We start from the raw sequence: 26684 nt of genomic DNA, 5'->3' as shown, positions 1-26684 counted from the left end.
TCCACCTCAAAAAAAAAAAAAAAAAAAAAAAAGAAAAGAAAAGAAAAAAATAAGAATGGTCTAATACAAGATCTAAAATGAGAAAACAAAGGTACAGTTCCCCATATCTAGTAATAAATCTTAGAAAAGGCTATGAGGTCATGATAGGTCAATAGATCAATAAATTTTTTTTCCTGAACTCTACGAAATTTTTAAAATACCATCATCAAGGTTCATCTAATTCAGTGAGGAGCATTTAGGGAGTATTTACAATGATTCCTGAGCCTCCATTAAGTACTCCATTTTCACATGGTGTTCACTTCTGCTACGCCTCTACATCTGCAGAAGATCAGCTACTCAACCTGCTGAGAGTCAACTGCTTCTGGGCACCATCTTCTTAAGAAATGTGTACAAGGCAAAATAAAATTGGAGCCAGCCCTATCTACCACCTGCTCTATAGATAGGCATGCATATTGTTCAAACAGCTCCTTGACATTAGCCAGCTTTTGATTACTTTGTAATTTATTTCTGGAAATTGTCATTGCAATTACTTTTTAGTCCTTCTATTTATTCACAACCCCACTGATTCCTTCTCTCTCCTCCTCATGGAGTAGTTACTCATACCCATCTGTGTTAGGCTGTTCTTGCATTGCTATTAAAAAATACCTGAGACTGTAATTTATACGGAAAAGAGGTTTAATTGGTTCATGGTTCTGCAGGCTATACAGGAAGTGTGTGGTGCTGGCATCTGCTTGGCTTCTGCAGAGGCCTCAGGGAGCTTTTACTCATAATGAAAGTTGAAGGAGGAACAGGAATGTCACATGGCAGAGCAGGAGCAAGGTAGCAGGGAGATACCACACTACAACAACCCAAGTTCACGAGAAGTCACTCGCTATCAAGAGAACAGCACCAAGCCATGAAGGATCCACTCCCGTGACCCAAATACCTCCCACCAGACCCCACCTCCAACAATGGGGATTACATATCGATGTGAGATTTAGAGGGGACACACATCCAAACTATGTCGCCAACCCTGGCTGAGTGCAGGAGAAGAATGCAGTGCTAATCTTCAGCTTACTCTATATGGGAGACAAAATAATACGTAAGTTCTATATTAAAGATGAATCCAGCATTTTAAGTCCAGCAGATGTAGGTGCTCAGATGAAGAGTTTAGACTTTTACTTTAGGAGTTCAGAGTAAAAAGAGGTCCACTGTCTCTTTTTTTCCTGGTTCATACAAAGAACGGGCATGTTAAAATCAGGTATAGAAGAGATGTCAATTTCAATTCTGATACTGAGAAGCTGAGTGGCTTTGGGCTAAATTTTATTTTCTTATTTTATTTATTTCTTAAATTTTATTTTCCTTATTTCCAAACTAGGGACAATAATAGCTACAGTGCAAAATTGTTGGGCAAGATGCTATAGGTGGCATGCAGCATAGTGGCACAGTAAGGCTTAGTAGACGTTTGTTACATTCAGTCTTTCCTTCTAGTTATTATTTGCTTGAGAAGCCCTTTCATTTATTCTTTCAACTCATGTATATATTGAGTGTTTACTCTGTGCCAGGGACTATTCAACATGTTGAAATCTTTGCCATCATTCAACTTTAGTTCTAGTTTCTAGTGGTGGGGAGGTAAGTAAAGAAATGAAAACATTCATGTTGTAGTAAGTTTATGAAAGAAATAAAAGTGTCATATGCTAGAGCAATGGGATGTGCTATTACAGTGGAGTGGTCAAAAAGACCTTTCTAAGGAGGTGGCATTTGGGTAGAGACTGAAAAGATGAAAAGTCATCTCGTGTCATCTCATCATGAAAGATGTGAAAAGGAGAGAGAAAAATAGATCTGAGGTAGGAAAGAGCCAGTGTTTCAGAAGAGTAGAAAGGGGTCCAGGGTGACAGGAAGAGGTCAAATCATGGGGTGCCTTGTAGTCATGGCAAAGCACATTAACTCCAAAAGGAAAGATATTTTGTCTATTTTGTTCGCTGCTGACTCTCTAGCACTTCAAACAGTGCTTGTCATAGTAGGCAGTCACAAAACATGAGTGTAATAAATTTTATTCTAAATGAAGTTCTATGTAATTGGATGTCATATGCCTTTGAAATTCTCTCTAGCTGCTGCATAGGGGATAGACTGTTAATTCAAGAGAAACAAGGGAATGGAAAAGGTAGGGGACATTGCAATAGCCCAGGTGAGGGATGATGGTGAATTAAGCTAGAGTGGTGGTAGGGGAGATACAGATAAGTGGAGACTTTGGAGCTACATTTTATGTGTCAAATCCCCAGCATCTGTTGATGGATTGGATTTGGGAGTGAGAGTTTGGTGACATGTGCATTTATACAGATGATGAAGGCTGGGAGAAGAGATTCTGTGGGGCTTGAGGGGAGGCAATTAAGTGTACTGTTTTCTATTTGTTGGTTTTGAGATGCTTGTAAAAGTGTCAAGTAGAGAAATCAAGGTTTCAGTTGAATATTACATGTCTTGGGCTCCATAAGGCAGTCAGAAATGGCACACATATTCTGGATGTAGGTGATATTTAAAACTGTCTGGATGAGCTCACCATACAGAGAGAACAGATGCACGACAGAAGAAGGTCCAGGATGAAGCCTGGGAACTCCAACATTTAGAGGCTGAGAAGCAATAGAGAACTTAGCAGAGGAGATCAAAGTTTCGCCTCAGCTATAGGAAAAAATCTAGTGTGGAATCACAGAAACTGAAAGTCAAAAGAGAAACGTGTGTCAAGTATCTGAATGGTCACTGTGTGGAGTGTTCCTGAGAGGTGTATAACATGTGAACAGAGAAGTGACCACAGAATATGTCATATGAATTGAGCACTTTCTTATTATATTCAAGGTTGTAAAATGTGATATAATCACCGTATAAAACATATGGAAGATAAAGAGAAATTTATTGGTACCTGTGACAAGAAGAATTTTCAGGTCAGTGGAACCATGGAGACAGAGCCAGGTTGAGTGGGTGAATAATGAACGGGAATTCCTGGATAGAAATGGCACGTTAAACAAACAACTATTTGTTTCCTCCTGAAACCCCATTGAGAAGACATTAAGAGAATTTGGTTTTTAAATGAATAAAGCAACAAGGACAGAAGAGAAAGAGCAAGAAAATTTTCAGTTTGCAAAGAGGGAGAAATGTGGTTCTGGAACTAGTACTGACAGCATCCCAGAAAGCGGAATTAAAACTGCATTTCACAATATATTCCTCTGCTTTGCAAGCACATTAAAGTTTGAGAAGTGTTACTTGGTAGACTCTAGAAAATGGAAGCCAAAGTGATTTATACTGCACCATCCCTAAAACACTCAGGGTTTGGAGGCACTGGTATCTCTAGGAGTGGGGCAGGGGTGGAAATCGGGTAAAATGGATAAAATAAAGAGGATTGGTGGAAAGTATATTTAAGAGGCAGCCAGACTTTCCCCTCAGAACAGTCAGGGGAGTGCCCCTACCCACCCGAGCAACACCCCAAAGATTTATTTTTTAGGGAGCATAAAACAGGGAGTTTCTGGACTTGAGGATGCCAGATACCACTTACGACTGCTGGCTACTGAGACCCTAGCCCTTTTCCCAGTCACCAGAATGCTGGGATTCAGGACTTCATCCTCCAGCAGGAGTTTGGAAGAATTTTCTCCAGGAAATTCAACCAGCCCCAGTCAAGACGTAAAGATTTTGATGCAGCAATTCCCCGACAAACAGCCTAGCTGTTTATTTGACTGAGGTTCTTACATCTGCTGCTGCTGCTCTTGTTGCTCTTCTTCCTCCAGAATCTTACCCCAAACATTTGCTTCCAGAGCCACCTTGTAACTTTCCTGTCTGACTAGCATAACTGTTTGTGCTTCTTTCCCTGTATTTCTAGTATTTGTTTGGGGGAATGAGATGCCATTCCAAGACTGTGTGTTCTTATTAAAGGAGTTCAGCAGATTTTCACAATCGGGGGCCTGATAAGCAATTTTGCTACTGTATTCCAGATGACCTCTTTGGTGTTCATCATAATTGTCATATTTTCTTTCATTGCTTTTCCAGTTTGTTTTCTAACTTAAAACAATGTTTCTTGTTGCATTTTCTACTGTAGTCTCCAGTGTATTTACTGACAGAAATGCTACACTGCTTGCCCACAAAACAAACAGAAACTACATGAAGGTTTCTTCCTTTCCTGCCCTGACGAGAAATTAGCCTTGACGGGTACATGGTAGTGGCAAGGGTTTGGTGCTGACTGTGGATAACTGCTCAGGCTGTGATCTGATGGTGGACAGTGATCATTCTTTTGCATTTAATTTGTTTTTCTATCCTAAAGCTAATATAACCATGCCAAATAGTTTGAAATTTAAAGGACAAGGAAATTACTTATAAGTTCAAGAGCATTCTGTAATTCCTTATTACTGTCTCCCTTATGCCAAAACAGAATTTCTTAAGGGGTGTCATTTTTGGAGGGCTATGGGCTTTGTTAAGATTAGCTCTGGTCTTTTACTAGATTCAAGGTTATCCCAGCTGCTTTGGGGGAAGCTGGCATACACAGCCCATTGACAGGTAAACTTTTACCCAACAGACGTAAAATAGTATTTATGAATACGAGCAGTTTTGGAAAAACAGTGAAGTTGGCAAAACAATGCAGCCTACGTTTTCCTTTGGTGCTCTTTTCTATCTTCTGTGTTAACTTCTTTTATCCAAACTGAAAAGATTCAGTCTCTTGTATTTTGACAATTTGTAAACTTCTAGTCAAACTTAAATATTTGGACATCTTTCCATTGAACCCTATCATTAATTTGCTGATTGTTCATTATATTTTAGTTCAGGTCTGTGTCCTTCCTGTAAAATAAAGCAAGGGTTTGCTATCTTTAAAGCAATGGAGTATTTTGAAAGTGGCTTTGTATAGCCCCTGAAATCATCCCAGGGTGGTCAAGAGGGCAAATCTAGATAGGACGGGCCAGTGGCTGTCTTCTCATCACCTCTCTTCTGGCATCACGCAGGCAGGTATCCATTTCTTCTAGCTCTCACAATCTATGATTTCAGATGGCACAAAGCAACATGCAATTAGTTGTCAAATTAGTGATTTTGACAATGACTATTCTGAGTTCTGAGAGAGACACTGATAGTTGCGAGTAAGAGCAAGGAAAAACATTGTCATTGCTTGTTTGAATTCTTCTTTTTTAGCAACTTCATGAGGACAGGGATCTTGCCTTTCCTATTGATTCTTTTCTCTCCAGTACCTAATATCGACCCTTGCACATATATAATTAATAAATATTTGCTGTTCAAAGAAAACTTCATGAAAAATAGCATCTTTTCTTTGGTCTCAAAGGTGAGTAATATTGGAGTAGGAGAATGTATTCAGGCTGGAGAAAATAGTACTTGAGTAGGGGAATATAAAACATATTTGGAAGCTGACGAGTAGAAAATAGCACATAGAGCATAGGGTTGAGAGGATGGAAGAGAAGAGATGAGACAGAAGAGTTAATTTGAGCCCAAAATACAGAGGATCTTAATGCCAAACTTGTGATTTTGGATTTTTGTTCTGAATTTGGGCATTGGTGCCCACAGACGAATTAAACCAGGACAAGATCTCAGAGGAGGGATCTGGGAGGGAAGAAGATGGAAAGCTCAGAGACCAATTCAGAGGCTACTATTGTGAGACAATGAGGAACCAACAAGAGGCAATGCCATTTTCTAGGGATATAATCCTACATTACGAACCAAAATTTTGTAGACTTTCTTAAAGGGGACAGAATATTTGAAACTAAAGCCACTTCAGAAAGTCTAGTGCTCAAGGATGTGGCCCTTTCATATAAGGGGCCTTTCTTTCTTGTGTCCTTATTCCAAGAGAATTCAGGAGAGATTCAGTGCTCAGGGACCTGTCAGCCCCTGTTTAGTTATGAAATCATTGCTGGAGATAGGATCCCTCATAAATTCTTTGTTTAAAACCCCTCAACAAATTAAAAATATCAAGAGAGAGAGATGTTTGTGTGGGGGTTTTCCATGCTGCATCTCAAAATAACAGAACTATTCAGCCCAAGGGAAACATGCTTACTCCCTAAATCCCACAAGCGAGATCAGAGGAGCATAAGGATTATACACAGCTGCTGGAATCTCACGCCTAGGGAAAGCCTATTGGTTTGGGGAAGTTTGGTGCCTGAAGATACTTGTAAAATCAAAGCATTTGAGAATTGAAAAAATCTCAGCATCATTTTACATAAAACTTTCATCAAGTTTGATGAAACTATTGATGAATTTTCTCTCAATATCCTCAATTTGTTGATTTTTCCATTTCATAGAAACAGTTAAACTTTTGAGGTCCCTATTTCTCAGAGGTTTTCATCAAGCTTGCCATTAGAAAGATACAAAAATGGGCTCAGCTGGCATTCTTCATGGTTTCTGACACAGGACTCTGTGATAACTCTATGTTGGCTCTTGCTGAAAAAAGTCTGAGAGACGAGATAAAAAAAGGACTCATGTCACTCTGAAGACTAAAAGTATATTTGAATTCAAGGACGTAGCACGGGTTTGGCTGCTTTATTCAAATATTATTTTGCGTATCCTTTGAAGATTTTCAGATCAGCCAGCCTATTTCATACGAAAGAACAAGGTAATGGCATGTTCAGGTCAGAGATACAAAACATGCTCTGAGATACTCCAGGGAGAGGTCAGATTAAGAACAAACATCCATGTCTCATTATAATCAGATCGTAGGCAATTAAAAATAATTACTCTCTTTCCTAGCTGACCTTGTGGGCTATATAAGCTAAAATCTAGTCTAAACAAAGCTAAATTGGAGACTCTAAATCTAAGAGCCTAAAGAAAAAGTATAGTCCAATCAACCACAGTGACTAGATAACCCAATTAGTGGCTTTGGAGAAAGATAATCAAAAGTTAAATGAATTTCCCATTTGCTGCCACAATGTCCTACTTTTGAAGCATAGGTTTCTTATAGTAGAGGACTTGGGTGAGGAAGGATAGCTTGCACCTTTAGGTAAACAAGGGGGTTTTATCATTACCAAGCAAGTGCAGTTCTCTGCTATCAAACCCCTACTCTTCAATTGCTAATAATGACTCTGTAAATTATAGCTGTTAGCCAATTCTCAGGATAGAGTTCATCTTCTACTTTAAAGGATTCTTTCCCTGCAATGTAATTTCCACTTTTTCTCTTTCAAGGTGCTGCATTCTATAGCTGTTCCTTTAGTCGTTTTTTTTTTTTTTACTCTTCTGCAGGGAATATAAACCTCCCTTTCCCCCAGCCCAATTAAATTCCAAATGTTGGACACAGACATATCATTTCTCACAAAAGTAGGTGCAGGATTTTATGTCAAGAGAAAGAATTATGTATATATTAGTGTGAACGTTGTGCTGTTTGTTTCTGTCAAAGAAGTATCTAAACAAGGCTATAGGAGACTCCAAACATGGGCACTCAGGGCAATTTGCACAGTGGGGTGTTCGGTTTTGATAATAAGACAGAACTGTAGCAATCAAAGTACAACTGAGGAATACAGGAAACTTAAAATTCAGGGTCTAGAATATGACCTTAATTGGCAAAAATTATATTTTTTGAACATTTCTGTCTGGTTTAAAGTGATTTTGTTTGGGCAAAATCACTTTCCTCTTTTCAATATTTTTGTTAGGTATGGAGAGGCAAGTATTATTACATAAGTCAAGAGAATTGAATGATGTGCCTAGAGTATAGAATATTCAACTTTTAACTTAGTAGACCTTGTTTCTAGTCAATGTTTCTTTCTGTATAAATTAATGGATTCTGGAATGACACACAGGAATTTTCTTAAAACAAACACATAAAAAAGCAAGGAAAATAAGAAAGCTATCAAATCTTATACTAGTTCACTGCAGGAGAAAGCAATAATCATCTTTTATAAGAATCTTTTATTCAATACTGAGGAGCAGAGCAAGTAAAAAGATGTAATTCCTCCTGATTTATCGAATCATTTGTTCTACCTGTAATTGAGGGTCCAGAATACACGTCATATTGAACCAGACACACTAAGGTGTTCAGAGGACATTTTCACTACAGTTGAGGAAATATGACACACATGAAAAATTAAATGCAAGCCAAGATTAAGTGTAAAATGAACTGCACCAGTGTTTGAATGAAAGCAAGCTTAAATAAAGACAGAGTGGTAAGGGAAGACTTCATGAAAGTGGCAACCTTTGAGCAAGATTATAATAAGTAGGTTGAATTTCAAGAGACAAAGAATAAACTGAGAATAGTACAAACAAGAGGCATAACGTAAAGACACAGAGAGGTAGAAATGCACAAAGTATGCTTGAGAACAAGGCCATATCAGCCTTGTGGAGTAGGCTCCTGCTGAAGAATAAAGACAGGTAAAGTCAGAAAGATGAGCTATTGAATGATTTTGAACTGGGAAATCACAACATGGTGGCAGTGATGTTTTATGGAGAAAATAGAATGACAGTGTGCAGGCTAGTTTGGAGACAAGAGGGATTGATAAGAAAGAGATAAATTAAGAAGTAATTATATAACCCAGGATTTAGATTGTCAGGACTCAAGCAAAGATGATGACAATTTTTTAAAAAAAGAATATTATTATTAGTAGCAGAAATGTGAAAGGAGCTTATAAACTGATTAGATGGGTGACCAGAAAAGTTGGAAACCTATATGTTGAGGAGAAGTAAACTGTCAACATTCAACAAATGAGGAAGTTAGGAATGGTTTTCATAGTTCTGTAATCCATTGTTTGGTCTTCTCTTTCTTTACCTCGGAACAGGTAATACCTAGTTACCTCATGGTTACCTACAGTCTATACTTCAGAACCATCTCCTTCATGAGAACACAGCACACTTTTAAATACCTACTTCTCAGGCACAAAGCAATAAAAACCCATCCAAGGGTCCTTTTCTAGCCGTGATATTGAGCACTGAATTTGAGAGTCAAGAGGCCTGGGTTGTGGTTTAGACTTTAGAAGGAATTTATCCTGATGGCTGGGGTTGGATAGACCAGCCTTTCCCAAAGTGTGCTCTGTGGAATGTTAATCCTCAGAATGCTCTTAGAAAAGTGACTCAGTTTGCAAACATCAAAAACTCTGTTTCACTCTTAGATATCACAGAACGCCTTGGTATAGCAAAGGCTACCCTTTTTGTACACAATTGATACATCCCTAAGAACTAAGGACCTATTAAAGACTAACCTAGATGCACTTTAAAATTCCTAATAATAATCTGTGGTTATGGAATATGGAGATCTAAACCAGGACAAGAAAATAAGGAATGTAAGGCAAAGAAAGAAAATGAAAAGAGGAAAAGATAATTCGATAATTAGAAGTAAATGCTAGTGAGATGAGATTGCAATGAGATATGGGAACTTGCTATGAGGACACGGTTTAACATAGGCAGTCTATAATATAATCCCAGGACAGGTTTCCTTAAGACAAGAATGAGCTTTTCTTCTTTAGTATTATAATCATCTGACCCCGCTGAAGAAAAACATCATTGCGTCCATACTGTTGCTTAGACTTCAAATTTCAGATGTAGAATGGGTGTTTGCATTCTCCTCAGGAATTCTAACTCCAGGAAGAGTAAAGAAAGATCAAAGGCACTTTTCTAGATCCACTGACTGCCTCTAGGTGAAGCTGAGTTTCTAGGATAAGTCAGAAACCAAAATTCCTTTGGTCAGAATGAACCTGCTCTGTGAGTTCTTGGCAAATATGGACAGCATTAAGGGATACATTTTCTTACCCAGAAAGTAAGTCCATGGAGATTAAGTGCTATGTACACTGGGAGGAGATTATTCTTAAACAAACAGTAGGTTGTAAACTACCTCATAGTTATAAAGATCTTTATATCAATTTTCCAAATCAGTCTCATATCTCTTGACTGACTTGGTCCTCACGAAAGCCTTCTATGGTAGATAATTTTTGCCTAATATTTTACAGTTGAGAGCAACATTATCATCAATAATAACAACATGAGAGACATTGTGCAAAGTGTTTTACCCACATTGTCTCATGTAATCCCCATAGCAGCTCTGCCAGTTAGGCACACATGGTGATTTCCATTATACAGACAAAGGTCCAGATAACCGAGCTAAATTTAATGGAACATCCTGGGTTTAAACTCAGGTCTCTCAAATTCTAAACACTCTGCCATCTCTGACTCATCAGAACCAGCTAAAGGCTGCCCGTAAGTGACTCTGCTCCATACATTAGTACTTTCTCCACGGTGCCATGCTGCCTCAGGCTGCCTAAACCCCACTCAAACTAGTAATATTTAATTCACTCTCTCAGCTATAGTCTAAATCAGAAGTGGGCAATACACAGTCTATGGGCCAAATTTGGCTTGCCCCATGTTTTTCTATGGCCGATGAGCTAAAAATCTTTCTCACTGTTTTACATGGTTGAAAAAAATCAAAATAATGCTTTTTTTGTGACATGACAATTATATGAAATTCAAATTTCTGTGTTCATAAATAAAGTTTTCTTGGAACATGTCCGTGTTCATTTACATGTTGTTTATGGCTGCCTTTCTGCTACTGTGATAGAGGTGAGTAGTTGCAAGAGATTGTATAGCCCATAAAGCTGACTTCTGGTTTAAAATGTAAAGGACTATTTTTTTTTTTTCCAGAATAAGAAAGGTATAGAGTCAGAAGATGTTCATTTCACACAGCATGCAGAGTAGATATAAAAGACTCAAATTTGGATCCCAGCTCTGCCGTCCAGGAGCTGCAGGGATAATTGCCCAAGCTACTCAACATTTTTTGTGCTTTGGTTTGTCTTATTTGAAAAACAGAGCAATAATTCCAAACTTGCAGTTTTTGGCGAAGTTTTAATGAAGTAGTATGTACAAAACATAGTGCATAAAGCAAATAGTAGGAGCCCCTTAGTAAATGAAATCTACTTGCCTGTTGATGGTGCTTCTGTTCGTTTAGCATTAATATTAGCATGGGCAGATCATAGGAAATTAGCAATCTTTTGTAATAGCTGGCAGATGTATCAAATGAAATGAAACTGCTGCAAGGTGAACGGAATGATAGGATAAAAATGTACATAGTAAAATGTAGGAATTGTTTTCCACCTGGTGAGCCTGAGTAACAATGAGTAACAATGAGGCTTTGATGGATTAAGCAATTGCAGTCAATGAAGTCCAATAATCCATCCACCTACACCTCATGTAATCATCATTAAAGCTGATACCCAAATTTGGAAGACTGTAAGGTAAATTAGCGATACTTAGTTGAACAGGCCATTTCATCCCTCTTCTGCCATTTACTTAGATAACCTTGATTCAGTCTTTTTAAGGAAGCAAAAATAAAGTAATTGCTCTTTCATTCTAACGGTATGTCTGAGTTCTAATTCACTTGACATTTTATCTGCTCTTCAGTGATTAACACACTGACCTCAAATAATTTTCCTTTTTAAAAATCTAATAGACAAAGCAACATTTCTCTTCTTATCTCAGTACACCTTTCCAGAAAGATTGCAAAGCCAAACTCTAGGATGGTCCACCTCAAGCGCTACCAATGAGTGTGCAGATGACAGAATCTTCTTAAGATTGGGTATTTGGGAGAGCTTCTAAAGGTCTTAACTATACTCCTTCCTTAGGTGGAGGAAAATGCCAACAGCTGGCAAGAACTTTCTTTCCCTTTCTTCGTTTTATGCAACTTTGTCCTCTGTTACATACACTGAAGTAAGAAATTGACCTGGAGCTAGCCTCTGTCAAGAAAGTGAAATTTGTTTCTGGTGCTCTGTTCATCACACTGTCTCCCATAATCTCTTTCCACACTGTCTCAACACCTCATACTCTTTCCTTAGTTGCAAAATGCTCTTGGCCAGAGATGTGTTTTAGTTATTTATACGTTAGCAATACTTTTTTTTCAAAAATTTGTTATCTTGCTCCTCTCATAGTAATTCATACAAATACACTCCCTGAAGCTTTAGGATGTGGGGATGGATTTTCTTTCTCTTTCTTTTCCCCTTTCTTTCTCCGTCTCTTTCTCTTTTTTGGCCTATGTTTTCTTTGCAGAATGAAAAAAGAAAATCTCTCTTCTGGTAATGATATTTCAGAAAACAGACAGGCTTATGTGGAATCACCCTAAAATTAAAACTTGTTTGGGGCTGTTTGTTTTACCAACTGGATGGCATGGCTTGACCCACATAGAAACATTGGAAGAAGTGGAGTAGGTCCAGGAGAGGTGGAAATTAGGATGTAGGGGGCATCTATATCTTTTAGTATTCACGATAATTCAACCAAGAAAGCTGTATTAAAATGGCTTCAAAAATGAGGAACTTGAGGCTCAGAAGGGGTTAAGTAATCATTGAAAGTCACTTAGGAGCAAATGACTTACAGGAGCTCAGGTACATTGGCCTTCTCCTGTGCTTATATTTACCTAATAAACCAGATGATCTTCGTGCATTTCACATTCTTTAGCATAGTCAGGAGTAGCTGTCTAATCTGAGACAGTGTAGCCAAAACACATAGCTGGCCAGTTATTTTCCCTGCCTCTGCAGCTACCTCTCGATAAGGACTGAAGACTTGAGATGTTAAGGAGAAATGTGGCAAGCAGAATCAAACAGGTCTGCAAGTCTGCGACTCATTGTCCCTGAGTGAAAATCTGAAATGCAACATCAACATGTTTCAGTGTCAATATGGCAATTGGTGAACTAAAGAGATGACCACCTTCTTCAATTAAATGCAAATCATCCATAGCTTTAAGTGACAAAGGTTGAAACAGACTTCTATTTAAAATCCTTACAATAAAAACACAGAGGGTATCTAAAATCCCTGAGTCCCAACTTGCTAGTTCTCAGAGAAAGCAGTAACTGCACAATTAAACAGGCTTGCCTCACTGTTGCTCTAATAGAGTCAGACACAGGGGGTTGGGAAACAAAACAAAACAAAACAAAACAGTAGACTGTGAGTCAAAAGGCCTGATTTCTACTTTTGGCTCCATCTCAACTCATCACGAGAGTCTGAAAAATCCTCTTTACTCTTCAGACACGAGATTCCTAATTTGCAAAAGAAAGAGATAGAGTGAGATGGTGTCTAAATTCTTGGCCAACTCTAGGAGTCTACTTCCTGTTAAAATAGTTAAGTAAATTTCTAAATTATTAATCACATTTTTTTCCAGTTGTGTAAAATATTATCCTGTATTTCTCCCTCTCTCTGCGTCTTTCCTGTCTTTCTTTCTTTCTTCACGCCCTTTCTCTTCTCTACCACCTCCTTTTTACACCTAAAAGCAGAATCTCAGTTCAGGAATTATTTCCTGGTGCCTTCAAAGCCACAAAGACTCTGGCCTTTTAGATTCAGTGTCCTCGGGAGACATACCTTGTGTATTCTGTTTAGATCAAAACCGCCTTTCTGCCTCCAATTCTGGGTCTCCTAAGTTTCTACTTTGCCTTCATTTTCCTTTTCTGCTTCCACTAAAGAGAGTATGAAACCCAAGAGCAAATGCATTGAAAAGACTGAAAACTTTTCCCTTTGCCTTTGGATTTGGGTTTTCCACTGCCGTTCTCTGACAAATGCTGATACAAACTCTCATCTAAGATTCTTGGAAAGCCACAGGCAGGAGGGTTGGGCTGGGGAGTTTGTTGTTTTATTCAGGACTTCGGTCAAGGGGCAGAAATATTTCAGCCTAACAGATATCAGCCTAATGTAAAAATAATAATAGTACTCAATGCACAAATGCCAGCCATGCAGTTGTTCCCGCTCCCTCTGATACTCACAGTTCAACCGCATTCCTCGGGAGGTCAGAAGGAATCTCTGTCACCTTGCTCTCTTGGCAGAGAAAAACCCTGTTAGAGCAGTGACAGATTCGATGATGACATCCTGAGCCCAAGCTCAGGAATGCCAGCAAAGAGACCAGGAGCAGGGCCATAATTACACATCCATCCACCTGCTTTCTTCCTGCATTTGCAGAGAAAAACCTCCACAGATCTCAGAAGCTCCACACAGTGCCCTTATGAGAAGAGATCTGACTTGAGAACTGGTAGGGTCACGTGACCCACCAAGGGATGCTTTTTTTTTTGGTTACTTCCAGGCAAGATAAGCTACTCTGTTTTCCTTCAAGATTGGGTTTCTTACACCCTGACCTAAGGAACACAGCAAATAGAACCGTTAGGCATGTCTGGAATAGTTTGCATTATTTCACTGCAAAAGTCTCCTTGCTGTTCACCATTCTCTTCTCAACAGAATAACATGATTGACTTTCTCCAAAAAAGACACAACACACAATATGACACATCACTAAGAGGGGTACTAATAAGTGAAGGGCCAGGACCTTCAGTCTTTAGCATCAATTTCTTCCACCAGCCCACCTGAGAGAAAACCAACGCTTCTGGGTTGCATTCAATGATCCTTTTTTTGCTGTAATTATGCCAAAAATGGCACTATTCAGAAACAGGCAGATGGGTTAGCAAACCCTAGGCAGATTTCCATAGGTGGGAGGTACTTCTCATAGGGTTATCTGTAGGAATAATTGACTGAACTGAGTGACCTAAGAAATAGGCTATGTTTCCAGTGGAGATTTAGTAAATGCCAGCACATCCACCCCCTCATGCATATCCTGCCTGCCTTCTGGCATTTCCAGGCTCTGAAGATTGCCCTTGCCTTTTGGCAGTTGGCATAAATGAATTTATTTAATTTATGCTTTTAACTTAGTTTTAAATGTTCCCTGAGGTGACAGCCCAGCACTTTTGTTGGCATTCCTCTCCTTGATGGTGAGGGATCTGAGGAACATTTGGCAACAGTTTTAGAAAAGTGGCTTTGTACTTTCAATTCTAGAATCTATGAAGATTAAAAGGCAGAGTATTCTGTAAGATCCTGCCCACAACTTATTACCTGCTAAAATTAGTTTCAATACTATCTTTAGATAATTAGTTGCGTAAAATTGAGCTTCATGAAAATGTTAAAAATATATACCCATCCCACCTCTCCTTCCCTCTCCCCTGCTTTACCAAGGAAAACCATGTAATGAGTGATTAAATTATTAAGAAACAAACAGAAGCAAGTGATTTGGGGGGTAAGGTTGATCCCCAGATTTTTCTGGGAGCAACTGGTTCGTTCTAATTCTGGAATTGGCAGACAAAGGCGGTATTTATGTGGACTTCATATTTTTAACAAATTGGCTAACATGAGCAGTTAAATTAGTTTGTTCAACAACTGATCCAAGGAATTATAGTCTTTCAGATGTGGAAGGAAGTTAATTCAATCAACCAACTAATGCTTAAGTTTAAGTATTCATATTAATTTAAAAGGATTTTCTCATCTATACTTGTATAGCTCCAGTGACAAGAAAGTCACTACCAATTAAACCTTTTACCCAATTCCTCTGCCCCATAAGACCCCTCCTAGCTTTTGGAGAGTTCTGTAATTAGTCTTTGTATAATAAGCACAAATCTTTTTAAGATTGAGATTTTTATTTTAAATGCTATGTCATATTCACAACTTATAGGTAACATAAATGTAATTTATTAAGCATAGTAATGCAACAAACAATTGCGGGCTAGAGAATAAAGGACATAACCCGTGCTGTTGCATCTACTTAGTTGATGTTCCTTTATTACCTTCTTGTGTTCCTATGCCCAAGGTGACCATTAATCTGAATTTTGTGGTTATTATTTCATTTGTTTTGTGAAATTAATCATCACAAAATGCGTGTATCTCCAAAGAATATATTATTTAATTTCTTGGTTGTTTTTAGATTTTATACAAAGTCTATCACTCTTTAAGTAGTATTTTGCTACTTACTATTTTACACTAACTAGACATTTTAAAGAAATAACCATGTTGTTATGTGTATCTGTAGTTTATCGATTTTGTACCTGTTATGTGTACCTGTAGTTTATTAATATTATACTACTGTATGATATTCTGTTGCATAAATATACCATCATTTATATTTTCATTCTCCTGTAATTTTTAAAATCCTGAGGTGGTGAAAATATTATTTTATATTTTCTCTAAATATTTTTAGTTTTGCTCTGTACATTTTAGCCTTTGATCTATTTGGCATGGATATTTATGGTGTGAGTAAAGGACTCAATTTTTTTTTTATCTGATGGCATAATGGTTTTATCCACATGGATAAACATTTGTCCCAAAACTATTTATTGAATGGCCCCTCTTTTCTTCTCTCACTTGTAAAACTACCTTTCTCATATCTCAAGTAACTATTTTGCATGGGTTTGTGTCTAAGCTTTTTTATATTCCACTGTTGTTTTTTCTACATTACATCAATGTTATACTGTCTTAATTACTGTAACTTTAAAGTAAGTCTTGATATACAGTAAGAAAATACTTCTATCTTATTTCTTAGAGGAGTATCTTGCCTATTTTGGACCTATGACTGAATTTTAGAATCAGATTATTAAACTCCTTGAAAACACCCTGGTATAATTTGTTTGGAATTATACTGATTACATAGATTAATTTAGGCAGAAATTATCACCTTTAAGATAACAAGTCTTCTTATCCATGAATATGGTATAGCACCATGTTGTTTAAGCCCTTCTTTGATGTCTTTAAATAAAACTTTATACTTTCTTCCATATACGTCTTAATATCTTAAATGTGTTTTCCGATAACATCCTGTTTTAGGCTGTTATAAATGAAACCAATATTTAAAGTCACATTTTATGTTTGTTGTCATACTGTAAAAATGCAATTAATTTTGGAATATTTAGTTTATATCTAAATTACCTTATTACATTTTCTATGCAGACAATTCTATCCATATCCAAATAATTCTGTGTATGTGTATATGTATATGTGTACAGAGTTTCTTTCTTTTCAATTCGCTCCTCCCTTCCTCCTTTTCTTCCCCGACTCCAACTTCCCTTTCTTCTCTCTCTCCTTCTACTCTTTCTTCACAATAATAACAATTTTTTTTTTTTTTTTGACATGGAGTTTCATTCTTGTCACCCAGGCCAGAGTACAGTGATGTGATCTCGGCTCACTGCAACCTCTGCCTCCTGGGTTCAAGCGATTCTCCTGCCTCAGCGTCCTGAGTAGCTGGGATTATAGGCACCCAACACCATGCCCAGCTAATGTTTGTCTTTTTAATAGAGATGGGTTTTACCACGTTGGCCAGGCTGGTCTCAAGCTCCTGACCTCAGGTGATCCACCTGCCTTGGCCTCCCAAAGTTCTGGGATTACAGGTGTGAGCCACTGCCCCGACCTACAATAATAATTTTATACTATTAAACTACTCATTTCCTAATATTTTATTTAGCAAATTTGCATCTATGTTCATAAGTTATTTGTAACTTAGTTATGAGTAATTTTTAGTGCGTAATTAATTTCTGAGTTTTCTTTCTCATGTTGTCCTTGTATAGTTTGGTGTCATCATTACATTTGCCTTACAGTCTGAATTGGTATATAATCCCCCTCATTTTATTCTTAGGGGAAAAAAACTGTTTCAGATTAAAGTAATCTATTCCTTTAAAGTATGCTTGTATTTGCCTAAAAAACCATTTGAGCCTTGGTTTATATTTGTGTGTATATGTATGTGTCTGTGTGCATGTTTGTGTGTGTTAGTCTATGTATGCAAATTTAAACATATTGATTCAACTTCTTTATTGTCATTAGATGATTCAGGCTATTTCTTCTTAGATTTATTATAGTTTTTCTAGGAATTTTTCTTTTTTTTTTTTTTTTTTTTTTTTTATTATACTTTAAGTTCTAGGGTACATGTGCATGACGTTTATATCATGTATAACTCCCCAATGCAATCCCTCCCTCCTCCCCCCTCCCCATGATAGGCCCCAGTGTGTGATGTTCCCCTTCCCGAGTCCAAGTGATCTCATTGTTCAGTTCCCACCTATGAGTGAGAACATGCGGTGTTTGGTTTTCTCTTCTTGTGATAGTTTGCTAAGAATGATGGTTTCCAGCTGCATCCATGTCCCTACAAAGGACGCAAACTCATCCTTTTTGATGGCTGCATAGTATTCCATGGTGTATATGTGCCACATTTTCTTAATCCAGTCTGTCACAGATGGACATTTGGGTTGATTCCAAGTCTTTGCTATTGTGAATAGTGCCGCAATAAACAAACGTGTGCATGTGTCTTTGTAGTAGAGTAATTTATAATCCTTTGGGTATATACCCAGTAGTGGGGTGGCTGGGTCATATGGTACATCTAGTTCTAGATCCTTGAGGAATCGCCATACTGTTTTCCATAATGGTTGAACTAGTTTACAATCCCACCAACACTGTAAAAGTGTTCCTAGAATTTTTCATTTTACTTAAGTTTTAGAATTTAGTCTCACAAAGGTTTTTAGTATTCTCTTTTTAATCTATTCTAAACAATTTCTAGTCTTGTTTATTTCTGTTTAGTTTCTTTTCATTAATCAACCTTTCCAAAATTCTCTTTATTTTACTTGTTCTTTCAAAGAACCAACTTTTGCCTTTAGCCTTTGCTGATCCAATTCTATCTTTATGTTTTGTTTCCACGATTTTTGCTCTTATTTTTTCCTTTTTTTTTTTTTTTTTTTTTTATTATACTTTAAGTTCTAGGGTACATGTGCATGACGTTTATATCATGTATAACTCCCCAATGCAATCCCTCCCTCCTCCCCCCTCCCCATGATAGGCCCCAGTGTGTGATGTTCCCCTTCCCGAGTCCAAGTGATCTCATTGTTCAGTTCCCACCTATGAGTGAGAACATGCGGTGTTTGGTTTTCTCTTCTTGTGATAGTTTGCTAAGAATGATGGTTTCCAGCTGCATCCATGTCCCTACAAAGGACGCAAACTCATCCTTTTTGATGGCTGCATAGTATTCCATGGTGTATATGTGCCACATTTTCTTAATCCAGTCTGTCACAGATGGACATTTGGGTTGATTCCAAGTCTTTGCTATTGTGAATAGTGCCGCAATAAACAAACGTGTGCATGTGTCTTTGTAGTAGAGTAATTTATAATCCTTTGGGTATATACCCAGTAGTGGGATGGCTGGGTCATATGGTACATCTAGTTCTAGATCCTTGAGGAATCGCCATACTGTTTTCCATAATGGTTGAACTAGTTTACAATCCCACCAACAGTGTAAAAGTGTTCCTAGAATTTTTCATTTTACTTAAGTTTTAGAATTTAGTCTCACAAAGGTTTTTAGTATTCTCTTTTTAAATCTATTCTAAACAATTTCTAGTCTTGTTTATTTCTGTTTAGTTTCTTTTCATTAATCAACCTTTCCAAAATTCTCTTTATTTTACTTGTTCTTTCAAAGAACCAACTTTTGCCTTTAGCCTTTGCTGATCCAATTCTATCTTTATGTTTTGTTTCCACGATTTTTGCTCTTATTTTTTCCTTTTTTTTTTTTTTTGAGATGGAGTCTCGCTCTGTCACCCTGGCTGGAGTGCAGTGGCGCAATCTCCACTCACTGCAAACTCCACCGCCTCCCAGGTTCACACCATTCTCCTGCCTCAGCCTCCCTAGAAGCTAGGACTACAGGCACCCACCACCACGCCCGGCTAATTTTTTTGTATTTTTAGTAGAAACGGGGTTTCACCGTGTTGCCAGGGTGGTCTTGATCTTTTGACCTTGCGATCCCCCCGCCTCAGCCTCCCAAAGTGCTGGGATTATAGGCGTGAGCCACCGCGCCTGGACTATTTTTTCCTTTTTTGTTGTTCCTTTCTAAAACCTTTTATTTATATGTCAGATTATTAGTTTTCAGCCTTTCTTCCTTTCAAATAATATACTAAAACCATAAATTTTTCTATAATTTCTGCCTTGGCCCTCTTCTACAAGTATTGATAGGTAGATCTTTCATTACAATTTATTTTTAAATATTTCTCAATTTCCCATTACAATTTCTTCTTTGGCACATAGATAATTGAGAGATGTGTTTTTGAAATTTACAAACTTCAGAAATATTTAAATTTATATTTTTTATTATTTACCTCCACCTTAATTGCCTAATGGTAGGAGAATGTGGTCTGTGTTGATTCTGTTTTTCCCCCATACATGTTGAGATGTGTTTTATGGTTTAGGACACAAGTTAATTTTTACAAATACTTAATGTGAGTTTGAGAAGAATCAACATTCTCTGTTTACTTGTTTCCAGGTTCTATTTTTGCCCCATAAATTCAGCTTGTTTTCCTAAAATCTATATATTTACTAACATTTTAAGTTTTACTTAAACTAATAGAAGTATTTCTGTTGAAATTTCACATGATCAGGATGAAACAAGTCTCTATAGTTCTGTTAGTTTTTCTTTATGTATTTCAAGGCTGTTTTCTTTGGGCCATGAATGTTTAGAATGGTATACCTGGTGAATTAAACCTTCTATCTTCTGTCACATCTTACTTTATTCAGAATACTGCCTTTTATCTCGAAGTCTATTTTATGTGATATTAATATAGATATATCAGCTTTTTCTACCTTTGTACTTTCAACCTTTCTGTGTCTTTATGTTCTAGGCATTTTAACTGAATTTTGTGTTTTAATCCATTTCTACAATCTCATTCTTTTAACAGGTGAGCTTAGTAATTTACATTTTATTGCTCTATATAATACTGATCTATATAAATGCTTGTTTTTCTACTATGCAACATGCTTTCTATTTGTTCCAGTTTTACATGCTTTGTTTTCGTTTTATGCTGTTTGTTTTATTTGTTGAGATTTTGTGTGCTGTTTTTTTAAATTGCTTTTTGTTTTCTTGTTTTATTTTGTTCCATTTACTGTTTTGCAAGTTTTGTAATTTCTTTATAAATGTTTATGGTTACTCTCAAATTTTTATCTTTGACTTTATGCTTTTACTGTATACTTATACCTTTTACTTAATACAGTTTAATTTTATCAGTATTCTAACTCCCCTTCTAATAAATGCATAAACTGTACTTTTTTTTTTTTTTTTTGAGACGGAGTCTTGCTCTGTTGCCCAGGCTGGAGTACAGTGACCGGATCTCAGCTCACTGCAAGCTCCGCCTCCCAGGTTTACGCCATTCTCCTGCCCCAGGCTCCTGAGTAGCTGGGACTACAGGCGCCCACCACCTCGCCCGGCTATTTTTTTGTATTTTTTTTTTTTAGTAGAGATGGGGTTTCACCATGTTAGCCAGGATGGTCTCGATCTCCTGACCTCGTGATCCACCCGTCTCGGCCTCCCAAAGTGCTGGGATTACAGAAACTTTACATTTTTTAAGGCTATTTGCTGATTAGGTAACATGCATTTATTGTTGTCTAGGATCTTAGTTTTACCGTTATTATAAACCCTCATTATTTTATGGATTCAATATTGATTTAGATTCCTTGACACTTTGAACCGTGTCACTGGAACTCCTAGGGGTTTATTTTCATTTGCCTTTGCAGATACTGTACTGCAAAGCCTTGAGAAGCATTGTATATAATCAAATATAATCTCATTTCAAAAAAAGCCCCCAATAATTAAAGACAACTAACTTCACAGATACGCTAGTAAATGTTCAACAACCAGCTCTCCAGAAAAAACTCATTTGTAGCATTTGTTAATTTCCGTGGTGTAACCTCTCCCTCTGCAGCTTATATCAAGCTACCCAGGTGATGCCAACCAGCTTGCAAAATTCCCATTTAGCAATCTGTTCTTGTGAGCTGGTAGGAGCTGATTTCCAGCACATCACCAGCTATTTTGTACTTTTTGAATCACCTTTTTTACTTGTTGAGGCAATCTCCAATTCCTTTAGCCATTCCTTATCTGACGTAGTTTTAAATGTGCTGCACTTTGTCTAGATTTTCATTCTAGAATAACGTCCAACCTCAGTTGCTTTAACCTCATGGGCTAGAAGTTACAATGTTGTTCTGGGTTATTTAACTCCATCTTAAGTTGTATGAGCTTTATGAGAGTCTGGCCAGACAGAAAGTGTTTTAGGGTGTGAATATATATGGCCTGCCCTCTGAAGCAGCTATCTGAAGTTGCATTTGGCTACAGTATTAGATGCAGAAGGGGGGAAAAAAAACCTCCTCTCTGATATAAAAGGGAATCATGTATAGAAAACAAGGCTTTAACATCTTAGCAGGAGATTGGTGGTGATAAACTGGGATGAAATGCCTTATTACTAAGTGTTCAACCTTAAAAATTATGTGGAATACAGATCTTTTTTCTACCTCTGTAAATCTCCCACCTGACTACCTTTATTCTTTTAAACTTATCACTAGCACTCCTTGTGTGTCCTCACAATTTTTCTACTTTATGAAGAACTTCCTTTTGAGGTTATTGTCTAGTGATTCCTTATCTCAGAGGACACCTTGCATTTGGCACTGCCTTCAGGTTGCTCAGACTTCCATAGGGATTAAGAACTATGCAAACATTAGGTGGTGATGATTATGATGGTTATGATTATGATTGACATCTTAGGAATCTATCTGTTAGGAATTGTATTTGAAAGTCAAGGTCCATTTTAGCTACATGATTTTATAACTTAAAGTTTCCTAAATCTCAAAGATCTCAAATCTCAACAATGAGGCAGTAGCTCATTTTTGCACCACAGGGCTGGAGGACTAAATAGATCTTTCAGGCAGATTTTATTTCTTGGACTTTCATGGTTTCATAGAACTGTATATAATTCTTCATCAGGGAAGATCTGTCACCAGTTAGATAATTGAACTGGTTTAGAAACAAATCTGTGAAATTAATTTCTGGGTCATTTTTTTTCTTTTTAGGGTAGTCATATGAAGATAAGGTCTCTGGGATCAATGGGAAAACACCTGTGTATCTATTTGGCTGGAAAGAAAGCCATCCTAACAGTGGTGAAAGTTGCTATATAAAAAATAAAGTCCTACAAGTAGGAGTGTAGAATGAGTTGAGATAGAAATACTAAAGACTTTTCTGTCAAAAGGAAACTTAATCTAAAGAACATTTTCTTATGTATTGAAACAGAGTTTGATACTTAACAAACACCACCAAATCATCATGTCTGAAAACAACCAGTATTCATTTCATTTGTGATTCTGGGGGCCAGCAGTTTGGTCTGGGTTCAGTTGAGCATTTTTAGACTTGGCTGGGGGTCAGTTATTGAGTCAGTTGGGATCTGGCTGGTGCCAGATGACTTTACCCAGGATAACTTAGCTGTGCTTCACATTCCTCAGCAGACTGCCTTGGTGGTATTCATCTGATGGCATTTCCAGAGGCTCAGAACTGCCATACCATGCATAACTTTTGCTGTGCTCTATTGATCATATCAAGTCACAAAACCCAGACCAGATTCAAGGAGTCAACCAGATTCTGTTGACGTCACTTCTTGAGGAGAGAAATACTATGTCACATTGCAAAGTGGTGTGCAAACAAAGGTAGAAATAACGACAGCCACTTCTGCCAACAATTTACCACAGGTACCCAAGCACTTAGAGGACATCCTTGTCCATGCTAGGTAATCTTTGCTTTCTTTATTATTGTTTTTCAAAGTACAAGTTAGGCCAACCAATAGAGACACTGACAACAATAATGTTGAAGACTCATTTTCAGCTTTTAGAAATTTGTTCAATTACTAACTAAGCATGTTGATGTCCCAAGAGGGAAAATAATGTAGGTTGGTCTTTTTAAAATTATAACATTATGAAGGGACCAAAGACATTTATTTGCCATTCAGAAATCCTTATTTGGTAGGTTTATATTTATTTTAAAAAACAAGTTCCTTTTCTATTTAACACATTATTATCCTGTATTTTCAATTGTTTCTGTGAATCTAATGTAGGATTAGTATAATATTATAGGCTTTAAAATGTATACTATGAGATTTATGGCAGAAATTAAAATTCCTTGTAATATGGTGAAACCGTAAAGACATAGCTTGTGAATTTTTAGTACAACATGATCATCTTTGAACACTAAATATTTCCAATTAGCATCCTTAAATTCACATTATTATTAACATTAGAACATTGTTCTTAGTACACTTGTTTTTTACACATTAAGCTTTCATATTTTATTGCTTTATCATATAATTTATATATTATACCATATAAATTATACCACATAATATAAATTATTATATTATGCCATGTAATAAAAATTAAGGATAGAACATATAGATAGAATTAGATGGGATTATGTAAATGTACCAGGATATTATATAGGAGGCTAGCATACCAGCTCTACAACCAGCCACATCTGGCCTGTTGGGGCATGACACACCTTTAGCTTACTGAGACAGGACAGTCGTGTAAGCTATAATGTTAATGAACCTTCTTGGGCTGAGCAGTGCGCAACTTGCACAATTGCACCTGGCTGTCATGCACTTAGGGTCTTAAGATGAGTGCTGGTGATGAGTGCTGGACCTGTGGAGGGTAAGCTCATTGAATACTGGCAGTGGAGGCTGAGGAGAGGCACTTGACAGAGTACTCACAGTATTGGGAGGAGGTTAACAACCGGCAAAGGAAGGAGCAGTATGCTGGAGTTGGAGACCTGGGCTCCAGTCATAGCTTTGTTGTTATTGTAGAATCTTAGGACATTGCAGTTATCTGGAAGTGCATTTCTTCTTCTCCAAAATGGGGGTGTGAACATTTATAGGGTTCTCACAAAGACAAAATGAGAGAAGCATGTGGAAGTACTGTAAGAGAGACTGGTGTGAATGTATGATATTATTCTCCTCACAGCTGTTGTCATGAAAGAGAGAAGTACACTGCTCATCAGTGCAAAAGTGGGCCTTTTCAATGGCAATTTTTCAGTTTGCTTACGTGGTGAAGGGGTGTGCAGACAACCCTGACCATATGATTATTTGGCCTTCCACACCGCTGACCCTGCCTGAACTGGCTGCCACAATTCTGCCATTGGCAACACATATCTTCACTCACCTGCACTTCCCTTCTGCTTTGTTTTGTTTCCGTCTTTATTTTATCACCATTTTAATTGAGTAAAGAGTGAAGTCCCAGAGAAACAAATAATGGAGGAAGAGAAAAACTGCTTTTCTTTTTTGTTGTTGTTTTTTTTTTTTTATTATACTTTATGTTCTAGGGTACATGTGTACAACATGCGGTTTGTTACATATGTATACATGTGCCATCTTGGTGTGTTGCACCCATTAACTCGTCATTTACATTAGATATATCTCCTAATGCTATCCCTCCCCCACCCCATGACAGGCCCTAGTGTGTGATGTTCCCCTTCCTGTGTCCAAGTGATCTCATTATTCAGTTCCCACCTATGAGTGAGAACATGCGGTGTTTGGTTTTCTCTTCTTGCCATAGTTTGCTTAGAATGATGGTTTCCAGCTGCATCCATGTCCCTACAAAGGACACGAACTCATCCTTTTTTATGGCTGCATAGTATTCCATGGTGTATATGTGCCACATTTTCTCAATCCAGTCTATCATTGATGGACATTTGGGTTGGTTCCAAGTCTTCCCTATTGTGAATAGTGCCTCAATAAATATACGTGTGCATGTATCTTTATAGCAGCATGATTTATAATCCTTTGGGTATATACCCAGTAATGGGATGGCTGGGTCAAATGGTATTTCTGGTTCTAGATCCTTGAGGAATCGCCACACTGTCTTCCACAATGGTTGAACTAGTTTACAGAGTTTACAGTTCCACCAGCAGTGTAAAAGTGTTCCTATTTCTCCACATCCTCTCCAGCACCTGTTGTTTCCTGACTTTTTAATGATCGCCATTCTAACTGGTGTGAGATGGTGTCTCATTGTGGTTTTGATTTGCATTTCTCTGATGGCCAGTGATGATGAGCATTTTTTCATGTGTCTGTTGTCTGCATAAATGTCTTCTTTTGAGAAGTGTCTGTTCATAGTGAACAGGGAACCTACAGAATGGGAGAAAATTTTTGCAATCTGCTCATCTGACAAAGGGCTAATATCCAGCACCTACAAAGAACTCAAACAAATTTACAAGAAAAAAAACAAACAACCCCATCAAAAAGTGGGGAAAGGATATGCACTTCCCTTTTGAACCCATTCTCCTACTCAGGACTTGAGGAGGTCAGGGCTGACCTATTGCAGGCAGAGTGAAGATTCACCTTCTTTGACTTGCCCTTGACCACTTTGGGTAACAAGTGAAGTGTATGGACCAATTTACACAACAAAAATGTTAATGTGAAAAGTAATCACAAGTGGGGGAAAATGTAATTGTAAGCTTGTTGGGGAATTTGGTGCTGCTTTTAGATGAACAAAGTGGATTCTGAAATTCTCATATTAGTTTAATTTCTTGTAGAGAGAAGCCTTGGTCTCTTTTAAAAATAAAATGTAGTAAATCTGCGTCACATTTTGTTTGTAGCAAATGATCTATAGGTCACTGTTTTTATTCCCACATGTCTAGATTTCAGAGTAAGCAGAAATTGAAGGGGGGCATGTTTGGGAATTGGGGTACACTAATATGGAAGTCATATGTCTTATGTTTTGACCTAAGGAGCCAGTGGGAAGATGGGGAGCAGTAGTTCCTGATTTGACCAGGGAAAGTGTTCTAAAAATCTCAGGGCAGATAAATGTTCTCAGGAATACTTATAGTAAGACCAGTATTAATACAGATCTATACCCAATAGCTGCAAAAGAAGTCTGGCCCTAGGAATTGATGTGTGTCAGTCTAGGATAATGCCCCTTCCCTTGGAAAACTCAAACATTTAGCCATGATAACATGACTGAATAACATAACATTCTTTATTTCACAGGCATATAATCAAATTAAAGTGTAGCACCATACTTAGTAGCTAACTATGTATGCTGTAGTGCTTGAGAAAACACTGATTTTAAGCTGAGCTGGCAGTGAAGATAAATAGATTTGGCAATTTTCTAGTTGATCTGGTTCTTGCACTCACTTAAACCTCTCA

At 37.5% G+C, this 26684-nt stretch overlaps 1 protein-coding gene across 2 annotated transcripts in view; it reads right to left on the bottom strand.

The window, feature by feature from the left end:
- FSHR (follicle stimulating hormone receptor) overlaps positions 1–13917 on the bottom strand; it is a 194746-nt gene extending 180829 nt beyond the window's left edge. For both annotated transcript variants that reach the window (XM_033176814.1, XM_033176815.1), the window contains exon 1: positions 13668–13917. In XM_033176814.1, coding sequence (XP_033032705.1) covers positions 13668–13819 — 152 coding nt within the window. In that variant the 5' untranslated portion in view covers positions 13820–13917. The remainder of the gene's footprint in view (positions 1–13667) is intronic.
- Positions 13918–26684: the final 12767 nt, after the last annotated feature.

This window comes from Trachypithecus francoisi, unplaced genomic scaffold (genome assembly GCF_009764315.1).
Source record: "Trachypithecus francoisi isolate TF-2019V2 unplaced genomic scaffold, Tfra_2.0 Lachesis_group17, whole genome shotgun sequence".
In the NCBI taxonomy this organism is placed as follows: domain Eukaryota; kingdom Metazoa; phylum Chordata; class Mammalia; order Primates; family Cercopithecidae; genus Trachypithecus; species Trachypithecus francoisi.
This window is presented reverse-complemented; position numbering and strand designations above follow the sequence as displayed.